We start from the raw sequence: 18,608 nt of genomic DNA on the forward strand, positions 1-18,608 counted from the left end.
TTTACCAACTTGTATCCACCAGCCATATGGACCGAATGTGCTAAAGTATAGCAGCATTACTTTGCTCAACATTTTTTATTTTTCTCTTTAATGCAGGATTTTTTTATGTTGGCACAGCTTGTGCCATTCAGTTAAACTTTCACTCCACCCTATTAGCACATGATAGATCTCCCATTATTTTGTGCCCAGGGTCTCAAAATACTTTTCAACATAATTCAAAATTAAGTCCCTAGCAACTGTATTATTATTATCATGTATACCAAGGGGAAGAATATTTTGCAGCACATAAAAAAAACAAAAACAACCAATAACTGATACAAGCAGTAAAGAGGTTCAAGTCCAAAAGAGTTTGGAATCTAAAAGGAGAAGGGGTTGAGACACAAAAGGAGAGATTTACTAATCCACGAACGCTCTGAACGTATTTTCGGTGACTTTTTCGTACTGTGCGACAAAATTTGTGCAACAAAATGGTATTGTGGTGTACGAAAGTTTTGAATTCATTCAAGCTTCGTTATCGTGACTTTCCTTGGGCCAGGTTGGAGCTGCAGAGTGCCATTGATTCCTATGGGAGGCTTCCAAAATCAAGCACAGAAGGATCAAAGTTGGAAAGGTTTTCCAGCATTTTACAATAGTTCAGTCCGAAAATGTAGTGACTTTCGGATTGCCAATACGATATTATCGTGACTAATATCGTGACTAATTTTTTCGTAAGCATATTCGTGATATTTGCGATCTTAAGAAATTATCGTATCCAATCCGAATTTATCCCATTCGGGATTCAAACTCGTGATTTCATGAATGTGCCCCAAAGTGTAGGGATGAGCACGATGAGGAGTTGGCAAGGTTAGAGAACTGTATTTAGCAGCATATAGTGCATACTGAATATTCCCAACCTGTGGAACTCTCAAAAAGTGGCATGGAGCTGTAGAAATGATGGCCCATTTTGCAAAATAACATTTGAGCTGAACACTTATTTGTTGTCATAGATATTCTTGTAACTAATGGGTGAAAAGTGCAATGTTTTCATATATCTCTACAAATAAGAAAAAAGTAATGGCACTCACTTTGCAAGGGCTTGCCCTGCTTGTAATTGCTCTGAGTGCCATTGCTTTTCTCCTATTTGGGCTGTTTGGGAGGGTGCCGATCCCTCCAGCACTGTGCACCAAGCTTCTCACCATTGGAGTGCCAGGGTGTGCAAGTAAGGTCTCCTTTCTGTTCATATATCTCTGACCATAAGTTAAAGGAACAGTTCAGTGTAAAAATTAAACTGAGTAAATTAGACTGCACAAAATATGGCAGACATCCAATGGATGTCTGCCATAATAGCCAGATAAATGTCTGTTTTTTTCACTAAAAACTTTTGTGTTGATTTAAATCATAATAGCCAGAACACTACTTCCTGCAAGAAAAACTCAGAAAAGTCCAGTTGTTTTAGACTTAATTCTACTAGATACTGTATATCATGACCTGGATGAATGAGAATCTTCATAGACATACTTCCTGCTTTCGGCTTTCTAAGGGCAAAGACATGGAGCGATTAGTCGCCACAACTTTTAAAAAACCCGCTATGGGTTTATGTATAAGTCACTGTGACAAATGCACAGTCTATTTTACTTTCATTTTTACATTGAACTGTTCCTTTCAGGAAAGCCCTTACCAAATATTGGACATCCAAGGAGGACTTGAACTGGAGAAGTCTGAAACCACTGCTGAAATGTATTATGTGCCACTTTGTGTAAACTCTGAAAGGAAGTTGTTGCTAATGGGTTAAAAAAAAACAAGAACAGGACGTAGCAATACAGAACAGTGGTTTTATGAAACAACAAGAAGGACCACATTTTATGAGCAGTGACATCAATATGGTCCATTAAACTAGCTGCCCTAGTGTTTTACCTCCAGCCAGTGCAGTCATATCCTATATTCTACAAATGGGTAGTAATATTCATAAAAAGGACAGTTAAGCAATTACAATAGGTTCTGCAAACCAATAGACGAAGACTAAAGGAAAGGGAGAGCATAATATACACAGGATAGGAAAAGTAGTAATATGTAGGGCACAATAAAAATGCATGAAAGAAATGTAGTTTCTCCAGTAAAACAAAAGTGGGTTTCTAGTACATCTTACAAGCAACAAAGCAACATTTTTCTAATTTGTTCCCATAAAATCTGATATGCATAAACAAATAGAATTGTAGGAAATAATTGCAATATTAAATATTTAGAATATTTTGAGACATTATCTCTTTTCCCTGGTTGATTGTGTGTGTTAGCATAAAACACAGTAAAATTATGAGGCATGGCAATATAAATGCATAATAATGTAGCTATGTGAACTGTTTATAAAGAGATGAGTCTGCCAAAAGTCAAGAAAGCTTAGTCAATTATAGTTAATAACCCTTGAATACAGTAAATCTTCTTTGTCACTCTGAAGATGCTTGTTACACATGACTCTTGGCTATTAACATTTATTGTATATATCTTTCTTCTTAAGGTGTGGAGAAGGCTCTTATTTGGACTTTGCTTTTTCCATGCCCTTATCCAAGAAAGGCGTGCATATGGATCTCTGGGTTGGAACATCCCTTATGAATTCAATGACTCAGACCTTAAAATCAGTGCTAAGCAGCTTCAGGTATGTTGGTTCAGTAAATAAAACTATATTTTTAGATTTCTACCCATTTTATAACATTGTCAGCAAGCATCATATTTACCAGCCAGGCCAGTAAAGTACCAGCCATGTGGCAACCTTAACCCCCCCCCTCCTCTTTTTTCGGTTTATGTGAAATACGCAAATCCTTAGGAAAGTAATTTCCTTTTCTTACAGTTACCTATGAACTCATGCTCAGCAGCTGGTTTAAGAAAAAGGTTTTCACCACTAATTCTTCAAAGTAGAAAGTTTAAATTAAAATCAGTGCTGTCCAACTTCTGTGGTACAAAGGGACGGAATTTTTCTAGCCTATATGGTGGAGGGCCGATAATGGAAGCCAGTTTTGACCACTCCCCTTTTTTAAACCACTTGAAACCACACCCGTGTTATCACATGACCATACCCATATTAATGGTGGTTGTACAGCAAAAACCTGCCATACTCTGCCTTTCTAACCCTGCCTGTGTGTGCCATACTCTGCCTGCCCTATGCTGCCCGTGTGTGCCATACTCTGCCTGCCCTACCCGCCTGTGTGTGCCATTCTCTGCCTGCCCTATTGCTGCCTGTGTGTGCTATACTCTGCCTGCCCTATGCTGCCTATGTGTGAAATACTCTGCCTGCCCTATTCCCTCTGTGTGTGTCATACTCTGCCTGCCCTATGCTGCCTGTGTGTGCCATACTCTGCCTGCCCTATGCTGCCTTTGTGTGACAATGCAGTGATTAAAAGGTGTGAACAACACAGGAGATTACCTAACAAGTCCAGTTGCTTTAGATTTATTTATACTAGATACAGGAGATTACATTTTGAAACACTACAGGGGGTTTACAGCCTGAATCTGAGGTGTGAACAATGCAGGGGGCCAGTTAATCACAGTACTAATACCATTTAAAGCTTACACAAAGGTAAGCAGTCACAGCAGCCAGACAGGTGGGGGCCACACAGAGGGGGGTAGAGGCCACCAGTTGGACAGCACTGAACTAAATAATTGATGCAGCAGGATTGTCCAGAAAATCATCTCCTTTAAGGAGGGGGGATGTTTACGGATAATCTGATTATCTACCACACAAGGACAAAACATGACGTAGCTTCAATTGCCCTAATTTCACAGTGTAGCCGAATAAATATGAAAAGAACATATTGTGATTAAAACAATAAACAAAAAGTATGCAATATATTTTGTAGAGACCTACATTGTTCAGGGGCATTAATACCTTACCCTATATGTGTTCTGTAAAGATTTGCTAAGAGACCATCAACCCCTGGAAGCTGCAGTGCAGTTTTGCACAAACAATGAGTAGTGTAGGAGGTCCAGCTTGTTAGAAATCTAGTTTCTCACTCTAGTAATGTTAGATTGTAATGATGTTATCTTTTATCTCTCAGTGACCCGTCTTTCAAACAAGGTAACTACCATATCACCACTACCAGTAAATGTAAACCTACTGTGTGAATCATTCAGTAGCACATTCTTTCTAAATGAATTGAAGCATTAAATGTACATTCAGATATGTGCCACTGTAGGTTTGTAATTGTTTGTAAATGCACTAAACACGGGCAGTGATAATGATACAGATAAACATAAATATAATTAATTAATACAAATTCACTGTTTTGCAGTGCCACCAAGTGGTAATATACTGTATATAGCATCCCCAGTAATGTGCAACAGTCTTTCCCATTGAAACTTGTGCTTGTGTGCTTCAGAAAGAGGGAAATAAATACAGAAACTGAGAAGAATAATAATACAATAGAATGTACACACATGAACAAGTATATACAGGTATGGGATCTCTTATCCAGAAACCAGTTATCCAGAAAGTTCCAAATTACAGAAAGGCCCTTTCCCATAGACTCCATTATAAGCAAATAATTCTATTTTTTAAAAATGATTTCCTTTTTCTCTGCAATAATAAAACAGTACCTTGTACTTGATCCCAACTTAGATATAATGAATCCTTATTGGAGGCAAAACAATCCTATTGGATTTATTCAATATTTAAATGATGTTTAGCAGCTTTAAGTTATGAAGATCCAAATTACAGAAAGATCCCTTATCTGGAAAACCCCAGGTCCCAAACATTCTGGATAACCGGTCCTAAACCTGTACTGCATTTATATAAAAAAAAATTATTAACATGACCAAGAACAGACCTGTTTTTAATAACTGAAAGACAGTGACTGAACATATACTTTATGTATACATAATACTGTATATAAATATATGTACAGTATATATAGTTTTGATTTCCTTACAACTTATTAAACTGTAGGTAGTTATTAATGGGGTACAGCTTCTAATCAGGTGAAGCTTAGCAAATTACCTGCAAGCTACTCTGGATGCTACAGGGCGCACTGTGGCGCAGTGGAGTAAAAAGTTGAACTTTAACAAAAAAAAAAAAAAGAGGATAGCTTGCTCCATTTACCCCTGGCCGGTACCGTTTTCTCTTAATGGGAGCACCAGCAGGTAAGCGATTACAATCGCTGTGGGGGTGCCTAACATTTGATACCCCCAGCTATTTAGCCTTTCCTTCTCCTTTAATGATTACATTTGTTAGTTTGCCATTGTAAGGGCCAGACAGATTTAATTCTATGTGCAAAGTGGGACAGGGATACTGGATCTTTTTCACATTCACCAAATAATAGGAAGACTGACCACCCTGGTGGCAGGGCTACACCTGCCAAAAACATCAGACATAGGGCAAGATTCAGTTCCATGAAAATTTTTTTAATGACTTATCACTTAAAAACTCGTGAAAAAGATTCAATTTGAGGAGAGAAAACTTTTCTCCTAATTCAGGTCCAGTTTTTTCCCTGTAGACTTCAATAAAGTTTTTATGTGATAAACAGATACATTTTTCCTATTGGATTGAATTTGGTTTTATTGGAAAATCTGGAATTGAATTGAGAGATAAGCTTGTTTATTCTATCAAACTGAATCTGCCCCATATTTTCTTATTTACACAGAGGGCCAAATTCAATTTCATGAGAAAGACATTTCCTAATTCAGTTCCATATTTCACATACAGCCAGATGCAATTCAATGAGAAAAACATATCTCACTGTTAATTGACATACAAACTTTATTATATACATTCGCAATGTTATAAATGTTAAGTGAACAGTAATAACAAAAATGCAATTTTACGGATTGTTTGTAATTTGTATTACATTCCCCCTATGGAACATCTATGGAACATGTTGTGGGTTAATTTTCTATCTAGTTGGAACATTTTGGGAAATAATTCTTTAGCCCTGCTATTACTGTATTCTGAACTCTGAAAATGTGAACTGGAACCAGGTAATCCCTGTTATTAAACATAATTGACTTGACAGCAGTAGGTGCAGTGTGGCAGACTATACATCTATTATGTATATATTGTACATACTTCAGGTAATTAATTTTTTACAATGTAATTGCTATCTGGTATTGTCTGATTAAGAATTCACACATTCACATCATTATCAATGTAATTCACAAATTTGTGTGTTGATTTGAATCTCAAGTGTAGCAAACAGTTGTATATGGATACGGTAATCTGGGTAAGTGTTCAGGGTGTTTCCCTCACTAGGACCACAAAGCAGTTGTAGTAGTATAGGCAAGATGGGTTCTTTTGGGGCAGTTCAGATGGTATTATGTCACAGTCTTTATTGTATTATGATCTACCACAAAAAAGGAAGTCTTGCCTACAGAATAGCATATTTGTTGTATTCTAGGTATTTGATTCAGCAAATATAATGTGTTTTGGGTATTTTTTTTTTTAGATGATGTTTAATATAAAAAAAAAAAAAATCACTGAAAACTAATAAATTTGCTTTGCACTATAGATGTTCCTCAGTGAATACAATGAACCTCCTCTGGAAGCTGTCACATATCTAACTGGAGAATGTAACTACGGTGGAAGAGTAACAGACGAGCATGACAGGCGTTTGCTTTTAAGTTTACTAGACATGTTCTTTTGTAAATCTATAATTACAGAGGACCAATACAAATTTTCTCCTAGTGGCAAATACTTTGCTCTCAGCAATGGCACCTATGACAGCTACTTGGAATACATAAAGAGCTTGCCTCTCAACACTGATCCAGAGGTATGTGTTCTAAAATTAAGCAACCTTTGGCTGCCCTTGCCTGTGAGTTTTAAGTGTCCTTGGTTAAGTTTTATTTTTAGGCAGTCAAAGTTTATGTCAATTTGGTGCAGTGTATCCCATCCTTTGTATATTGGAGAAACAGCAGAACAAATGCACACTTAAATGGAAATATATTATATATTTTATTATCTCTTATTATAAAAATGTGTCTACAATTTATGCATAGGTGGAGGGTGACTTTTTGTTTAAAGATGGGCCATACATAGACTGACCTAAAGCTAATGTGAGACCGATGGCGTAAAAATGAACCTCCCAACTACCTCTTGCAATTCCAACTGACCAGGGATACTGCACAAAAGTGTGGGTGGGAGTGCTTTTTATTTACCCTAAAATGCTTAGGATATAAAAGTATTCATACATGTACTCCTGTGAGGGGGTTCTCCATCCATTTGTGTTTGTGATCAGTTAGCTTACAGGGGTAGTTCACCTTTAAATTGATTTTTAATTTATTTTTAATGGTTTTTCAGTCATTTGGCTATTTGTTCTATATTTACAAAACACAAGAAGATTTCCTGATGTTAAAGGTTAAAGGTTCCAGGACAGTGCAGAAATGGAGTAAGTTTTTTAAAGGACATGGAAAGGCAAAGTCACTTGGGGTGCCAAAATGTTAGGCACCCCCAAATGACTTTAATTGCCTACCTTTTACCCCGGGCTGGTGCCCCTGTACGGAGAGAACAGCACAAGCCCGGGGTAGCTGCCAGCGCTTCCTTCTTTGCGAGCGCACGCATGCGCAGTAGAGTGAAAAGCTGAACTTTAACAGAAAAGTCGACTCTTCACTCTACTGTGCATGCGCCTACCGCATAGTCACAACTTAACGAAGCAGGAAGGAGGAAGCGCATCTCTCCAGGTACCCCGGGCTGGTGCTGTTTTCTCCTAACAGGGGCACCAGCCCAGGGTACAAGGTAAGCGATTAAATTCACTTGGGGGTGCCTAACATTTTGGCACCCCCAAGTGACTTTGCCTTTCCTTGTCCTTTAAGGTACCAAGCAGGTTTGGGGAGGCTTAGCCTCCCCTAGTCTTATTGAAAATCCGCCTATGACTATGTATTTTCTTTAGTTGCTCTTTTGATTACTTGCTTTAATACAGTGATATCTTCTATAAATGCAAGCTCTAGCACCAAACAGTTTACTTCATATGTCTATCTGAAAAAAGGAAACAGAAAAAAAAGTAGATAAACATGTACAAGATGTAAAATATTGTACTTGCTTTGTAGGTATTTGGACTCCATGTCAACGGAAACATCACCAAAGAGCAAAAGGAGACTGCAGAACTCTTTGATGGGATTTTAACAACTTTGCCAAAAGAGGTAGTAATGTATTAGATGTTAAGTGATCAGCCTTTGATGCAGGATCTCATTCTAAATGCCCTAGTTCTATCTTCTGTGGCAACTGCTTGTGATCCTGTAAAAGTCACTTAATCGTCTGGTGTTTATACATATATAATGCACCTATCATGGCTGCCTTGATTGCTATAAAAACGCTTTGAATTCTGTGGGAGAAAAGTAAAAATTACATCATAGTTATTATGATTTTCCTTTCCTGGCCATCCTCCATGTCAGCTACACATGGGTAAAGCACCACCCCTTTGACCCCAGAGAGAAGACCCTCCCCTATCAAAAAAAATTTTTCTCCCTTACACAGGTGTCTTTGTAACAAGCTGCCACGTTCCTTTATTATAGAGAATAGGGTGGGGAAAAAAACTAACAAAAAAAGTTGACATGGAGGATGGCCAGGAAAGGAAATTACAGTAAATATGATGTGATTTTCCCTTTTATCCTGGTTAACTCCTTTTCAGCTACTGATGGGATATACTAATGCTTAACCAATAGGAACAGTAATTTAAGGCTTAGAACAATACAAATAAAAATGTAGCTGACATCAAGGTGGCCAAGGTAAAAGAGCTATATTAATTATTTCCATCCCTTTTCCTACTTAAATTATATATATATTTTTAGTCAGTACACAGAACAGGTATAGGATCTCTGGAAATGTGAAAGGCAATCTCCCATTAAAAGTTCATTTTAAGCAAATAATTCTACTTTTTACTATTTCCTTTTTCTCTTTAATAATAAAATTGTACCTTGTAGTTGTTTCTAACTAACCCGAAATCCTTGTTGGTTACAAAACAATTCTATTGGGTTAATTTCATGTTGGTGATCCAAATTAGGGAAATATATCTTATAAGAAAAAATCCAGGCCCCAAGCATTTCTGATAATAGATCCTATACCTGTAGATCCTATACCATGTATCTGAATTGCTAAGTTGTAGTTATATATATATATATATATATATTCTTATGTGAAGCCATATTCCTTGAATCCATAGTAACTATGCATTAAGAGAGCTGCAGAGTTTTCCTAGTAAGTTTTTCCTTAGTTTTTGTGCCTTGCCCAGCAGGTTATCTGTCAAATTTGCAATTACATTTTCAGTTAAAGATATACCAAGCTAATGTCAAATCAAATGGGGGTACCAATTTTGGAACAGCACTAATGTGTACAGTCAGTTCAGCACTAATATATTTTTTTCCTTTTGGAATTTAAAAAAAAAAAAAAAACCAGTGTTAACACAGTAATATCAATGATACAAAAGTATTCTCAAAATGACATTCTTTGTTGAAATTTTTTTTTATGTGATTGGTAGGTTGAATTTAGCCAGGGGTGTCTGGTGCCTTTATAGGATAATTGAGTCTGTTTTATTAACTCTATTTTGCTCATTATACGTTTATCAAAATAAATGTGTGTGACCAGAATCTGCTTGTTACTTGGGCAGTTCTGCCATATATGGAAAATAGTAACTTTACTGGTACCACATAGGAGTAAAACCTGGCACCCCTTCCAAAGCATAAAACAAATGCTAAACAGTGGTGTTCCCCTCTAGTCTCTAGTGATTGTTCACAGTTCTATTCTGTCTCTAGAAATAAGAGAACAAAGGTGAACAATAATAAAGAAGGCTATATAAGACCTATGCTATAATATTATTATTAATTATTCATATAATTCTCAAATAAGTAAGAAATGAACAGGGATGTGAATGGGGTTGATATTTTTATATTATATTATATATTTTTTTTCTCTCTGAAAATAAGAATGACACACACTGTGACAATCCAGGTCCTATGTGAAGAGTCAATCTTCTTTAATGTATTAATACGGTAATTTATAGAGAAATCTGTTTCTCAGGCACATTGTTTCAGTTGAGCTTCTTACATAATATTATCTTTGTGCAAGTAATGTCATCTATCTACTGTCTAGACAAGTGGAGTCGGAAAATCATCATCTGAAATTGTCCAAGAACTTACAGCTGACATCCTGTCAAAAATACCGGCAGATTTTAATGTAGAGGAAGTCATGGTAAGAGTCATATATCTTATTTCTGTGATGTTTGACTGAAGCATTACTCTAGAGAAATATTATTTTTAGTTCCATTTGCTTGATATTATCTAGTTCATTCATTTCTATCTGGTAACTTTCACAGCACAGATGTCTGGTAAAAATAAAATCAAGTTTCCTAGTAGTTATTGTAAAAATAGAAAAAGTAAGCTTGTTAAATTTTAGCAGGTCTAGCTATGGGCCCTTATTATCCAAAAATACTCTGAAATACAGGAATACAATTTTTTCATATTATCCTATTTAAACAAAAAAATGTTTCAAAAAAGTTTTTCATTAGTTTTTTGTAATAATAAGAAAATAACGTGTAACATTCTTAACATTAATTCTCATGTTTAACGTTTATATGTATAGTAGCCTTGAGGCATTATGCTAAACTTTAAGGGCTACCCCCTTTATCCAGAAAACCCAGATAACCCCTTATCTAGAAAACCATTATTAAAATATCAGAATACCCCTAGGATAAAAAGTTTCTGTTGTGTACATTCAGTTATACCAGATGAACATTATCATAAGTTATTATCATATATACTGTGTATATGAATATATACTGTATGTATAAATATATATGAGCCATGAATAACCTATAGAATATATCCTTAGAAACAGAGCTTAGAGATGTCATCACTTTCATTATAACCCTTTTGTATCCTTGTGTGCACGTGCCTACCCACACATATTGACACTTGAAATTGAGCTTGTACATCACCGTTTGTACCGTTCTTGCCATAACATTGCAGCACACATGTTGCCTCTTCAAATTGAGCTCGGCCATGACTGTTTGTGTCCTTTGTTTACATTTCTGCACAGGGCTCTTTTGTGTTTTTCCACCCCCTTTGGCTGGCGATTTCCCCTATATATCTTGTTTTGGTCATTTTTACTTTGCCCATGGTGCCTTCTATTACCCCAGATCTGTACCCATGGATACCTAAACCCATGCAGAACTGTAGCTCCAACATCTATCACAGGCAACTGTGTTTTCATTTATTTGGATGGTAACTGCTTGCAAACAGGACAAGCATCTTGACCACCTTGGGTCTCCCTAAAAATTGAACAAAGTGGTGGTCAAAACACCCGGTGTGTGTCAGGCCTCAAAGTATTTACTATCAAAGGTGCAGGCATTCTTTAATCCCATCTTATATTTACTGTTATTAATATTCTGTTCAGAGGCACGCTGTGTTTGATTTGCCTTTAAAAAAAAAAAAGCAGAGCTTTAGTCTAAGTCTTATCAGTTATCATTGCCTGTTCGGTGACATTCTGTTAAAGTAACATATTGTCTTACATGAATCATTATTATGAACCAGTACAAAATAGTCTGACCTCTTGTCTGCTTGACAATCTATTTGTCTGGTTCTTATCTCCTGAGACCATTGTCTGAGGTCCTACCAGCCATAAAATGCACGGACTTCATGCTATCCAAAAATAAATGTGACAATGGTTATTGTTTCAAATCCTTTCACACAATTGGTTGGAAAAATCAAATTACCATATTTCAAAACTTTCCTTGGAAGGCATAACCTGCCATCTTTTTTCACAAGATACATTTAGGTATAGTAGGGAAAAGCACTGTATCTGCTGAATATCACCTCAACATTTTGCAGCTTTCCATGCTCAGTCTGTTCAGTTACACAGGCACAATGCGTGTGGGTATTATTAATGTTGCATACATTAAATCTGTATCACCATGTGCATGGCATGGTTGTGGTTTGGGCATTCATTCCAATTTCTTCCAACTGTGCAAAATTTCCCTAATGTTATAATGCAGGGAAGGTAGAGGGTACAGAGAGAACCCTAAAATATACTTGGTAAATGACAAATGTAAAGGTGTCATGCTTTAACCACTTTTAAAAGAGCAGGATGTAGTGGGAGCCAGCACTTACTGCTTTATATTTGCTCTAGCATGCCCTTTAGAAGAGGAACCTAAGCTTTTGTAACAGCAGATTATTGAAAACTGGTTTTGTTTTAACCGTAAACTTAACTTTTTCTTTGTATGTCAAGCATTTTATGACAGATACTGTAACTTGTTTTTCTAGTCTCAGGGTTGCATTAATTTTCTCCTGTTTTTACAATTAGCCCATTTCTAGTTGACTAATTATATTTATGTAATTTGCCAGTTGTGGGTCATTGTTTCAGACTTTTACTCACTGTCTACAGGAAATGATCCCAATTAGTATGTAATTCTGTCATAGTCATCAATGCCTTGCCACAAAATGTATCCCTTTTTAAAAAAAAATATTTATATTTGTCTTAAATTATCTAAATTTACTGCAAACAATGCTGTATTCTGCACCTCATGCTGGATTTTTTAATCTGGCACTAGGTGCAATGTGCAACCAGACACAGGGAAGAAGTGCTCTCTGAAGAGGCACAACGTTTGCATTCTTTAATGCTTATGCACTTATGCACAGTATGTTTTGTGTTGAGTCAAGATTTCAGTTAGACACTAGCTTTGGTGGGTTGCGTTACGCAGCCGCTTTTATGTAACAAAATGCAGTATATACAGCTTCTTCCTATTCGGTTAAGACTGGAAATCACCAAAACTCAAAGGTTGCTATTTCCACTAGACTGCTGTATGCAGAAATATAAAACAGCAACAATAAGTGCAGATGGGTTACAATTTGTTGGGAGAAGTGTTTAGCACTAGTTGCCACTGAAACACATAAAACATTAACACTAACTAGAACAGCCAGCCATTCTGAGAATCCTAGTAAGGTTTTGGATGTACTACTGTCAAGACAAATATGTTGTAAAACACTGAGATCTGACCTAATGACTTATATTCTATAAATGTAAATTACAGGGTAAAGACCTGCTACTTGAATAAGTTATGTTCATTTCAGCTGCTTTGTCATTTATATGTATTACATCTAGCATAGGTCATGGTTTATTGTTCAGGGTCCCATACCTGGTAAAAACAGTTATTGGAAACATCGTATGGCGGCTATACACAGCCAGATCTGCTTCTTTGGCTGAAATATTATAATATTATTTAAAACTGAAATGATCTATCATCTATCTAGCTCAAAAAGATCCAGCACAAATGTATTTTATAAAATCTGCAGCTGCCAATATGATATATTTATGAAGAGTTCACAGGGGGTCACGCTGAGTGTTCTTTTATTATTTATTTGATTATTGAAACTTAGCAGTAGCGGCTGCATTTCCCACCCTAGGCTTATACTTGAGTCAATAAGTTTTTCCAGTTTTTTTAGGTAAAATTAGGTACCTCGGTTTATATTCGGATCGGCTTATACTCGAGTATATACTGTAGCCATAAAGCTTGATCAAAATGTGTATTTGAGAGATAAGTGAAAAGTAATCATCATAGATGCTAAATTGCGCCAGTGCAGTTGCCCCTAACAGTCAGATTTTTGCTTTAAATGAGAACTATACCCCATGGGTGCAACAAGCACCAATAGCTATCACTGCCTAGACACCCCTCAACTCTCCTTATTGCACTGTTTTTAGGTTTAATGTCAGTCCCTAACAGCTAGCTAAGTGCAGCCGCATACCTGGCTGACATCTTCTTACAGACGGAAGACACTTTGGGTCTCTCCGCCGATACGAACATGCTTACGCATGCACAGTTGGAGGTAGCAGGAAATCCTCTTCAACTGCACATGCGCAAGCAGGATAGGTGTCGGCTGAGAGGCCCAAAGTTTCTTCAGTCTGTAAGGAGAGGTCGGGCAGGTATGCAGCTGCGCTTCTCTGCAATATTAGGTAGGGGTTAGCGATGGTGACACACATTAAACTTAAAAACTATGCAATAGGGAAGAGGTGAGGTGGGTCTAGGCAGTGATAGCTAAGGGGGCTTTATGCGCCCGGGGATATAGTTATCCTTTAAGTTACTTACTTGTAGAAACTTCTCAAAGCTAATTGTTGATTGGTTACTATTGGCAACTGTATTTGTGCAATTTAGCATATATGTTATTAAATTGGGTCATTCTATCTTTAGGTACAAACTGCAATACATAAAAAACTTAATGACCAGAAGCTAGTGTTGTGTTTGGTGGCTCTAACTTTCTATATTTAGATAATGTAAGGCAATGCTTAAACATTTGAAACTTTTTTTTTTTATCTTTCAGACCCAATATCCCACACAATACACTGAATCTATGAACACAGTGCTGGTTCATGAGTTATTGAGATTTAATCGCTTGACCTCTACCATTCGAATGAGCCTGCAAGATTTAAACAAAGCCATTTCTGGCCTAACTGTGATGTCAAATGAGCTTGATGATTTGTTCAGCAGCATGATTGTTGGTAAAGTAAGTCATTTGCAAGCTTTAGTAAGAGTAGCTCACAATGTGGCTCGTCCATGGAGATTAATATGCAATCGCTGTCATAGTGCATTAGGGATCTCATTACTCATCTTTCTGTCTCGGCAAATCCAGGAATCCTTTTTTTCACACTTTGGTTTCCTCATTTCTCATTCTCCCGAGATCAGCTGAGTTGGATAATTTTGTTTTAGGCTCATATTGTTACCTGCTTCTGAATCAAATGATCTCTTCTTCTTATTTAGGTATATAGATTCAAAAGAAATTCTTCTGAAAGAATCCTTTTAGTCAAAAGGGTCTTAACTGGGGTTATGTGAAATACTTTGCAAGCTATTTATAAAACAATGTGCTTCAAATACTGTACTTTCCACTCACAAGTGGAGTTTCCTTAAAAGCAACTATAGCTGGCATTTGGTAACATATACTATAAAATATGTAATTGTAATCTAATAATTGTAACAAAATCAAATGAAATAGTTTAATGCATTTTAGAATGTCTAGATAGTTATCAGTGCCTTTATGATGCTTAGTGACATATATACGCTATTGGAGAAAACAATCTGTGTGCTATTAGCCTAATAGGAGACCTGTGGGAGTTTATGACTAACCCAGCAAGGAGATAAAGGTGACTTTAGAAAGGCTAGAGCTGCATGTTGAGCCAGTAATATTATAGATAGATATATACATTCACCTCTTAATTTTTCCATTTGGCAAGCATATTAAGGGATTAAACATGAATGTATAAAGCTCTGGCACCACATTTAATGCAGCTTAACACAGCAAACTCATTGCTATGTTTTTTGCAGCATAACACAGCTTACATCAGAGGACTTAGGCTATCCTGGGTATACACATTATTGCATACATCTGACACTGCTTTGGTACATAAATGTAAGCCCAGACTGGCAATCTGTGGATTCTGGCAAATACCAGAGGGGCTGCTGTAAGATGCCATAGAGAGTCACTAGTTATTGGGCTCCCGGAGCAGTTTGGGTCTCTGTGTACTTGAAATTTCAGGGCTAGTATGAAACCCCCTCCAGGCCTGCACAAGCCATAAGGTGTGACTGACACTGTTGGCTCTCAAACATACAGATCATCTGTATACTCTCTGTTTGTGATGTTTCTATATTTGCTTTGCAATTAGGTTCCTGCTCTATGGTCGGCTAAGTCTTACCCTTCCTTGAAACCTTTAGGAGGATATATCACCGACCTTTTACTCAGACTGAATTTCTTTAAGGTAAGATCAGAGCAATAACTAATAAAGCAGTCCAGTTGCACCCATATCTGTGCTAACAAGCGTTTCCACTGTGAGAGGAGTTGGCCAGATGTAGATATGCTTGCTTTTGCTGCAGTTGTACTTAGATTTGCATAACCAGTACACTTTATGATTAATCATCTTTACCTTTTCATCCAACATCCAAAATCCGCATTACCTCTGGTGCATAAACTCTCCTCTGTGCAGGAAGAATCCCTGTGGCAACAACTTAAAACACCCTCATTGTAGAAGATTTATGTCTGGTACAATTGCTCTGATGGGTAATGTTTGCAGTCAGCTTTACAGTAGTGAGACATTATTTGGTTTTGGATATCAGATCTGTGTGGGCAATAATTTAATACAGTGTTTACACATCAAACCTTTCTATAGAAGGCTGCCAGGGGATGGTGAGTGACAGAAAGCAACAATCTTCTCAGGAGCAGTAGTAAATTACAAGTTTACTGTGGTGTGAGTCATCTAAATCCCACTTCAAACTGTGCTGTTCCTACTTTTCATGAGCTGAGCTAAGCCAGATGCTACCTGGGAAGGGAAGCCTAACCCATTCAGTGCCAGTATTGCTGGCACTTGGGAAGAGCCTTTGTCACTGTAACTGCCTAGTCCCTAATAACTATACTTTAAAAATAAGGAAACATAACAAATGATATATTATTTTACTCGCGGCAGAAGGCACTACTTTTAAAAAAAGATCATTGCATCCTTCTTTTGTGCATGTCTGTATTTCAGTGCTACAAAAGGCTATATTTATGAGTTACAATATCTCATTGGGTCAAGAAAACCTTAAGAAGCCATTACTTTTTATCTGGCGTACAAGAAAAATAAAAGCATTATTTCTATATGAAAATTGCCAGTTAGGCTTTGTGGTTTGAAATAAACATTTTCTCCATAAATGTCAGCATAAACTGTAAAAAGACAGTAAATATTATATTTCTAAGCACCCACTGCATGAGGAAAAGATCCATAATCTGCAGTGATAGATATTAGTTCAGTTAAAGGGACATTATGGGTTACTGTAATACATGGCTGAGTACAGCCAAGCAAGCAAGCTACCATTTTTAATGGTAAATTAGTCTACAGAGGCCACTTATTTATTACCATCTTGACAAAACTTATCAGAGTAACTATGACTGCTCCCACTCATACGAGTAGAATCTTAGTATGTAGTGAATCCAGGAATCAGCTCAGCATTCTGTTGACAACAAGCACTTGTTTAGGGTTTGTATTCCACCATCACTTTTATGCGGGATTCCATTCTGTTCACTTCCAACAATATTGTTGTTATACTATAGGAGTTCTGAATTATGCTAAAGGGTATTGTAAGTTTGCAGGCACTTTCTTCATGTTAAGGCATTTTATTGAAACGCAGGGATGAAAGACACAAATCATAAAAATAACTCCTGCCCTCTGGCGCTCATGTGGACTACACAAACACACAAAACTTTTGCCTTTTGGCTTTACTCTCAGTTTCTTTTCTCTCTGTCAGTCGGTAGTTCCCTCTGCTCCTAGCAGTGGCAGGCAGCATCCCCAGCCCCCTGGAACTTCCATATACAGGCAGGTATCATTCCTGCTCTGTGTCCTGCTCAGAGAGCCTTTCCTAACATTTTTCACTACAATTAAATACCTTCCCACAGGACAGCCTTTTGCTCCAATGCGTGAGATAGACCAGTGGAACAGAGTGTCTGCCCCACCCATTCTTTCCAAAACTCTCCAGGCCACAGCAGCCAGATTCTCTAAAAAAAGAAAACCTATTTTCTGTTTAGCAACATATTTCTTGGAGCATACATATCCCCACTATTGAGAACTAATTGAAGGGCATGTAAGTGTAAAGGCACGGGCCAATTTTTTACTGTCAAACAACCGATTCCTGAACGATCCGATACTATTGTTAAGTTATCGTATAGTTGATGGTGTGCGAACGATCGTCGGCCCACTAATCGACCCAACATTATCGTCCCCAAAATCGTTCGGCCAGGTTTAAAAATTTTAGCCGTTTAACGATAAAATCTGCCAGTTGGTGTGAATGTCAGACATTTGTCTTCGAACGATTGTTCTCTGCGCATGTCAAGGATTGCCAGCAGCGGAAGTCAACGAACATAAATAAATACCGCTTCCGCCACGACATTGGATCGTACGTAGATGTACGATCGTACTTATAAATTATCGTTGCCCGTGGATGGCATATCGTATGGAAACCCGATCGCCATACGATCGTTTGTCGATATAATCGTTCGTCGCACAACAAGTGAAATCGCCTCGTGTATGGGGACCTTAAGCCAATGTCCTGTCACTATGCTGCTCCCTATATCATAAGTACAAGTTGCACTGTTTACACTCTGTTTACTAGTTAACTTTGCACTTCTGATATCTGGAAAGCACGGTTTAAATGCAATTCTGGGAAGGGATGTTGCACTGTGATTTAAACACGGCAAATTGTACTGATTTTTTATACTTGGTGGTTATATATTTACAGATTTGCATCATTTTCAACAATTTCAGTGTTATTGGTTTATGGATAAGGCTTCTGTTGGTTTAAGATTTTGTTTTACTCTTTTACGTTAACTGCTCCTTTAAAATGTGACCGCCCCGTTTCCCTGATAAAATCAAGCATTAATTAAGCCTGATTCTCTTCAGACAGCAAGTGAACTGGTAGACTAGATAAGTCAGTAAGCTATTTTCTGATAGCAGATTCTATGTTTCATTCCTCTATATGTCAGATAAATGTGTTACTCAAAATGGTTAGGAAGAGAAATGTCAGGTATGCTTGTTAGAGGGCTACCATAATCATTTCTTATAAAGTGTGAGAGGTGTAGTATCTAATAATGCCTCTAGTGCAGACTTTTTCCCTTTGAAACTCTGTAACAGATAAGAACCAGTAGGAAATGGA

At 37.2% G+C, this 18,608-nt stretch overlaps 1 protein-coding gene across 1 annotated transcript in view; it reads left to right on the plus strand.

The window, feature by feature from the left end:
• The window catches only part of LOC100490346 (dynein heavy chain 3, axonemal), a 522,485-nt gene that overhangs the window by 497,299 nt on the left and 6,578 nt on the right, over positions 1-18,608 (plus strand). The window contains exons 70-75 of the mRNA XM_031898872.1: positions 2,492-2,629; positions 6,468-6,728; positions 8,002-8,094; positions 10,040-10,138; positions 14,260-14,442; positions 15,596-15,688. Coding sequence (XP_031754732.1) covers positions 2,492-2,629; positions 6,468-6,728; positions 8,002-8,094; positions 10,040-10,138; positions 14,260-14,442; positions 15,596-15,688 — 867 coding nt within the window. The remainder of the gene's footprint in view (positions 1-2,491; positions 2,630-6,467; positions 6,729-8,001; positions 8,095-10,039; positions 10,139-14,259; positions 14,443-15,595; positions 15,689-18,608) is intronic.

The sequence above is a fragment of the Xenopus tropicalis genome, chromosome 3, assembly GCF_000004195.4.
Source record: "Xenopus tropicalis strain Nigerian chromosome 3, UCB_Xtro_10.0, whole genome shotgun sequence".
Lineage (NCBI taxonomy): Eukaryota > Metazoa > Chordata > Amphibia > Anura > Pipidae > Xenopus > Xenopus tropicalis.